Here is a 7,138-nt window from a genome sequence, read left to right as displayed (position 1 = left end):
TCTCAGCCTCTCTCTAACCCTGTTTCTGCATCTCTCTACCTCTCTCCCCATCTCTCTCACAAGCCAGAAGAGGACTGGCCACCCCTCATAGCCTGGTTCCTCTCTAGGTTTCTTCCTAGGTTTTGGCCTTTCTAGGGAGTTTTTCCTAGCCACCGTGCTTCTACACCTGCATTGCTTGCTGTTTGGGGTTTTAGGCTGAGTTTCTGTACAGCACTTTGAGATATCAGCTGATGTACGAAGGCTATATAAAATAAACTTGATTGATTGATTGACAAACCTGCTTATCTCTCATGTCTCTTCCTCTTTTCCTTCATCCTCTCTTTCTCCTCCCGCTCTCCGTGTCTCTCTTTTAGTCTACGTGTGTATCCAGCAGACTCCTCCTCCCTCAGTCCCAGCCTGGCTTCTTTCTCTGCTGCTGTCTTAGACTGAAGCCTGTCCTGAACTCGTCTGAACTCCACTCATCAGAGATCACTCTATGACCAGGGAGTATCTGCCAGGCCACACAGACGCACAAAAAAACAACAGGTAAGATGGGACCATCTTCAACATCTACCGGCAATTGTAACCACTGCTTTCATGATGTATAGAATACAGTTACAGTCCACAGAGAACACATTCAAAACTTGTATTCCTATCCGGGACTGCACATTCTTCTGCTTTTTCACTTTCAAAGCCTGAAGTGTGGGTGTGTGAGCAGTGAGTGTATTCTGAAACTTTTTCAGACTGCTGAGTTTGAAGGGTAGATCACATCTGTTGCTCTAAAAACAGAATTTTCTCAAAAAGACTTGTGTCCAACACAGGGTAAAGAAGCTATGGTCATTTAGGGAAAGAATGTAAAAAAAAAAAGTTGTTTTATTTAAATGTAATGACTTATTAGCTTGATCATAATTCCATACACTGGGTGTGTGGTGACTGCTATATACTGTATGGTAGTGTATATGTAATCTGAGGAGTGATGACAGCATGTTCAGAACATGATGGATGACAGCAGCACACAAGGCCAGTAGATGTAAAAACACCGAACTGGGTAGAGGTTTGACTGGGTGAGTTAAGGGTTCTATTTCCTGAGAATCTGCAGGAAATGAGTCTCAGAACTCAGGATATGATATGATGAGTAACATTCGTGTAGAGTACTGTACTGTATGTACAACACAGATGTAAGATCTTAATTTGATCACACTATAGTTGCTGAGAATGTTTCTGCACAGCAGGAAATGCAAACGTGTAGTGTATTCAAGGTTTAAAAAGGCTTCTAAAGTTTGTAATTTCCACTTAAAATGTCAGACTTGAATTGCCCTAATGAAAAATGTATCAACCCCTACAAAAAATGTCCATGAATTATAATCCACATAATATTTAACATTTCCTTTTTCTGCAGGATCATTTTCCTGTGTAGCAAAATGGCTCAAATTAGGATCCTACATCTGTATGTCGCAAGACCAGCTTCCTATGCAATGTGTTGTTCAAAATTATCTTTGTTTTTCAGTACTCAAGTTTCACTCTCAACCCTTTATACAGGAAAGCTGATGTTGCAATAAATTATCTTGTTATTGTGGTAACCAGGCGATTACTGTGATAGAGGTGATGTCGGATAATACTCTAAATTGTCAAATGCAGTTCTTTACAAAAGACATTTTTCAGCATTTGAATTGTTCTATTGCATTAATCTCTGTTGTCTAATGCCTGCCCGGGTCAGTGACTGTCTAAAGCCAAGCCAAGTGGCTACTAACATGGTGGTGTAATTACAAAATGAAATGCAGACCATTTCCTGTTTACCCAAATGGCAGATTGGAACCTGTCTGGGTGACATCATAGGATTCATATTTCAACAAGATGGTGTCGAGTACAATACACTCAACAGCAATGTATTATTTCAATTCAGCAGTAGTTCTCTATTTAAAGCACAGGAGGTTGGTGGCACCTTATTTGGGAAGGACAGGCTTGTGGTAATGGCTGGAGCAGAATTGGTGGAATGGTACCAAATACATCTAACCCATGGCTTCCATGTGTTTGAATCCATTCCATTTGCTCCATTTTGGCCATTATTATGAGCCGTCCTCCCTTCAGCTGATACAATGAGTGTTCTGTATGAGTGGCCTGGAACCTCCCTAGCAGCTGTTGAACATCAGGAGGAACTTTGCATTTCCTGATAAAAGATAATAAAGTACTGTAGTCAAGCCCTGTAGCAGTTTTGACTAAGAGGAGTAAGCTATAAAAAGAGAGTAGCACAATCAATATTTAAATTCCCAGTAATTTATTGAGTAAATCACCAACGTTTCAGCATCACACTGTGCCTTCACAATAAACGTTGGTGATTTACCCAATAAATTACTGGGAGTTTGTCCCGTGTGCGCCCTCTCCGGCCTATAGGTCGTCAGACTGCTGATTATCCCACACACCTGTCACCATCGGCACGTGCACCAGCGCCTCATGACACTCACCTGGACTCCATCACCTCCTTGATTACCTACCTTATATATGTCACTCCCTTTGGTTCCTTCCCCAGGTGTTCTTGTTTCTGTTTCATGTCTGTGTGATATTCATAGTTTGTATTATGTTTTGTTTATTGTTTAAAGCACTCACTCTCAGTGCACATCGTTATGGAGTGTGCTACTCTCTATATTTGTATACACAAAATCATTTTCTCAGGATGTGTTCCAGCTCATGCTTTTTATTTAACTCAGAGTTCATTTTCTGAGTAAATTCCTAAGATACTACACATTTAGAAAGGGTCTCTACAATGGATAATCAGGCTCTGTTCTGTAAGTACTGTATGTTCTCTCATTTGAAGAGTTCTTGATCACCTGACCAGAAAAGCTCTGGGCCCTAGGTACCGTATAGTCTATAATGGGTTTGCACACAGTTTTTTTGTGGTCAAATCACGAGGTCTGTAGGTCTCCTCCCATCCAATGTGTGTCAGGGACTGTAGATGTAGACTTAATTTCTATGTAAGGACCTATTCCCATTGAGTGAGTGTTAAACAACAGGAAGTACAGACCTGCTGCTCTTTTTCTATGTATGGAACTAAGACTCCACTGTGACTCCGCAGGATGCCTTTCGGAGGAGGAAATAAGTGCGGCTGCTGCCAGAAGACGGTGTACTTTGCTGAGGAAGTGCAGTGTGAAGGGAAATTTTTCCACAAGTGCTGCTTTCTGTGCAGTAAGTGAACGGAGTGAGTTCTGTGCAGTAAGTGAACGGAGTGAGTTCTGTGCAGTAAGTGAACGGAGTGAGGTCATCCCGTTCTTTCATAAACCACACTGTGACTACCAATGCACCAATTACTCTGAGCTGATATTCAGAGCTCAGGATGGAATGTGAAGTATTCTGGCACCGAGAGAGGAAGCAGAGCATCCAAAGGCTCTCGGTTCTCGTTTGTGTGCCCTTATTTGGAGAGAGAGAAATGGATGTGTCACAGGCCTTGTAGCCCATATATGGGAGAAAAGGTACACAGCATGTGTTTGTGTGAGCTAACGAGGCTCATCTCTCACCCGCAGAGTCAGAAGATCAAATGTTAACTAACACAGACTGTGGTGATGTCAGTGTCATTTCAATGTCATGAAAGGACTGAAACCTTAAACGGCAAGGTCTGTTTACCTACAAAATGACCTAAGATTGTTAGTGTTGTACTGTAGTGTCTAAACTGCTGGTGTTGCTGCTGATATGGCACAGCATTGACCACTTAAAGGCCAAGCACAGTCCAAAACGTGATTTACCTGTGTTTTAAATATATTTGGAATAAAAAGCTGTTTGAAATGACTACCTGCCATTTCTGCTTGTTTTGGTGGGATGGAGTTTCATCCTGCCTAGTTACATCACCAGGTGGTAAATTAGTTATGTAACCTTTATTTAATGACAGCTTAGCAGGGAACAGTTGGTTAACTGCCTTGTTTAGGGGCAGAACAACAGATGTTTACCTTGTCAGCTTTCGGTTACTGGCCCACCACTCTAACCACTAGGCTGCTTGCCGCCCCCAGGAAAAGATAAACGGTTGAGTTTCATGTAATTTGAAAGCTTACAAACACACTGTCAGAAATAATTCAGGTTGTTAGGTAATTATACTTGAAAATATAATTATTTTGACAAAAAAAATGTATTTTCTTGAATATAATTAGTACTTTACTTGTTCAACCAACCCCCCCCCCCCCCACCCCAAAAAAATGAATTCAATATAAGATAAAAGTGTAATCTAAACAACTATGTGTGTTTAAAAACAACTAGAAGGAAAATTGTGTTTAACTTACAGAATTTTCATATTTCCCATAAATGTAAGAATTCACTCTGTTTTCAGAGGATTGTGGGTATTTCTTTACTTTACGATACTTTGTTGTATGCATGTTTAGAAGAACGAAAAGCTCACTTATATATTAGTATCAAACAATTTGTTATGCTATGAGGTGTAATGGATCATGATGAACAGATATAAAAACCGTTGAACAAATTTATGTTCAATGATGAGACCACCCACAATTCCTGCTAAAGTGGATAAAAATGTCCAGCTATGAAATACATAAAGCCTTGTTTAACACTAAGACACAATCAATGAAAGTAACTAATCAAATATGTATTCAAAGACATTCATTGCGGTACCTATAGATGCATGTTAGCACTAATGCTAATGCTAAAAATAATTTACAAGTCTTCTCATAATGCACTGATTGTACTTAAAGGAAGATAGTTCCTACATGATAGTGATTTGCTTTGTTATCCAACTGATCTTGTGTCCTTTCTGTCATAGTTTGAACCCTGTTCATTGCTGCTCTTAGCTATATTTCTAATTATATTACCTCCTACTCTACTCTTAGTGGCATGTAAGAAGAACCTGGACAGCACAACGGTGGCCTGTCACGTGGATGAGATCTACTGCAAGTCCTGCTACGGCAAGAAGTATGGGCCAAAAGGCTATGGCTTTGGCGGAGGAGCAGGCACCCTGAGCATGGACACGGGGGCACATCTTGGAATCAGACCTGAAGAGTAAGGAAGGAATCTCGGAGAGTTTAAAATTGTATACACTCTATACGAGGGGTGTATTCATTACGTCAATTCTGTTGCAAAACGTTTCTTAAACAAAAGCAAATGGAATGAGACTGGAAGGGACCTACCTGAATTTGTCCAATAGAAACTCTTGTTTTAGTAGTGTTTAGATTAATGATTACACCCCAGGGCTTTCACTGCTGATGTTCATCCTTCCCTTCTAATCAGCCCTGGGAAACCAGGTGAGTGGAATCTGGTCAGTAACATAGGTCTACCAGGGAAAAACAGCAGTACTACAGACATCAAGGCCTGAATATGTAGAGTAATCATAACAAACCTGTCTTGTCATCCACAGGCCAGCAGCCCACTGTCCCACCAACAACCCCAATGCCTCCAAGTTGGCCACCAAGTTTGGCAGTTCAGACGTGTGCCCGCGCTGTGCCAAGGCTGTGTACTCTGCCGAGAAGGTGCTCGGAGGTGGAAATGTAAGTCTGAGCTTTGGGCTAATCAGATTGTTTTGAGAGGAAATAGCTCATAATCTTGCCATCTCAAAACCCTGCTTCTGCTAAACGTTGTATACCGTATGTAAAAGTACTAAATGACTACATGTATCTTTGGCTTTCGAGTTCACGTCAACTGAAATAGATGCAGGGGGATATGCTGTCTGTGTTCTAATACAGAACAACACTTCTCCTGATCTCTCTCCTTCAGTCCTGGCACAAGAGCTGCTTCCGCTGTGCCAAATGCGGCAAGGGGCTGGAGTCAACCACTGTGGCCGACAAAGATGGAGAAATCTACTGCAAAGGTGTGTATACTCTATTCATGGAAAACAAATGTGTACAATAAATAGCAAAGACACAATTGCCTAAATGCATTCAATTAAAGTGTAGAGTAAACATGAGAATTGCACATACTGTAGTGTCTTTTTAAAGGTGTGTAAATACTCTGTTCTGAACTTCTACTTGTTTTAGAGTTATTGATAAACACATGTGTAGACAACTCGTGGATTGCCTAGCTAAATAAATTCACCAAAACGGAAAGTAAATATACTGGAGAAAAAGCTAAACTTTAGCATCTGTTATAAATGTATATGCCTTTGTATGTAAATACATTCTTATATAAAGTTTACCATCTTTTCATCCACAGCATGTTATGCCAAATCCTTTGGTCCCAAGGGCTTCGGATTCGGCCAGGGGGCAGGGGCTCTGGCACATGCTCAGTAGAGCTATGGCCTCCTCTGATAGACACCTAGACATTTGGACTGCAAATCCCAGTATTCCCAAATCAACCTCTATTTAATACTGCCATTTCACTACTGCTACAGTCACAGAGGCTCAACAGCAACACACAGTGCACAGCTTACCTAAATGCTTATCTTGCCAGAAGAGTAAGTTGCTGATGTTTTCTATTTAAGCTCTGGTATTGATGAGGTTAATACTCTGCATGACAAATGTTTCCTAACCACTATGAGAAAGAAAAAAAGGACTTATTAGCGTGTTCATTTTGACCTCATAGACTCCATTCACAAGAACGTTCCTTTTAGAATTTTGAATGTACACAAAGTGAGTCAGTGATATGTACAGTCAGATGGACACACCCTGGTTTTGTAGAGTTGTTTGGCTGTTGGCGGGTTTACTTAACAGAGCAAATTATCAGCGGCAGAATGAAAGAACAAAGTCATAATGTACAATTATTGTCCAAGGCTATAAACTCTGGAGAAAGCTGGCACTGATCTTATCCTATGATATTTACAACACAGTGGATGTACTGTATCAAATACTGTGCACATTTAAACACCAAATAAAAAACTCTAATAGAAAAAAAACATTGTATTTAATTCAATTATGGTAATGTGAGGAAATGATGTGTTTGAGACATGACAACAGCACATTTGGAAACAAAAAAACCCAATTGAAACAACCTGCCAGGGTGTTCCTTGCAGGTGGCAGGTGGCCAATCTGTCTTTTGTATCTCCATACAAACTATGCCATCACACGCCATCTCATCTCAACGGCCAGTAGGTGGCGTGTGACCTGGCTACTGGGATGTTAATTAGTGTTTGTATACAAACTGCTGCTCACACACATGCTGGTATGGAATCAGGAAGCCACCGTGAGGAGAGTCAACCAGGTAGTAGTGTTTTTACAGTATCCAAAATTGTTCTGTA

General features: G+C 40.7%; 1 protein-coding gene across 4 annotated transcripts; it reads left to right on the top strand.

The window, feature by feature from the left end:
* Positions 1-373: 373 nt before the first annotated feature.
* LOC129851435 (cysteine and glycine-rich protein 1-like) lies at positions 374-6,790 on the top strand. Of its 4 annotated transcripts, none has more exons than XM_055917959.1 (6): positions 374-525; positions 3,050-3,159; positions 4,803-4,971; positions 5,327-5,456; positions 5,683-5,776; positions 6,118-6,790. In XM_055917959.1, the coding sequence occupies exons 1-6, from the start codon at positions 476-478 to the stop codon at positions 6,192-6,194; spliced, it is 630 nt and encodes a 209-aa protein (XP_055773934.1). In that variant the 5' UTR covers positions 374-475; the 3' UTR covers positions 6,195-6,790. The 4 variants fall into 4 exon arrangements, with proteins under 4 accessions (XP_055773934.1, XP_055773935.1, XP_055773936.1 ...); XM_055917960.1 differs by lacking the exon at positions 374-525 and adding an exon at positions 775-2,762; XM_055917961.1 differs by lacking the exon at positions 374-525 and having other exon boundaries at positions 3,096-3,186.
* Positions 6,791-7,138: the final 348 nt, after the last annotated feature.

Source organism: Salvelinus fontinalis, chromosome 3 (genome assembly GCF_029448725.1).
Source record: "Salvelinus fontinalis isolate EN_2023a chromosome 3, ASM2944872v1, whole genome shotgun sequence".
Lineage (NCBI taxonomy): Eukaryota > Metazoa > Chordata > Actinopteri > Salmoniformes > Salmonidae > Salvelinus > Salvelinus fontinalis.
This window is presented reverse-complemented; position numbering and strand designations above follow the sequence as displayed.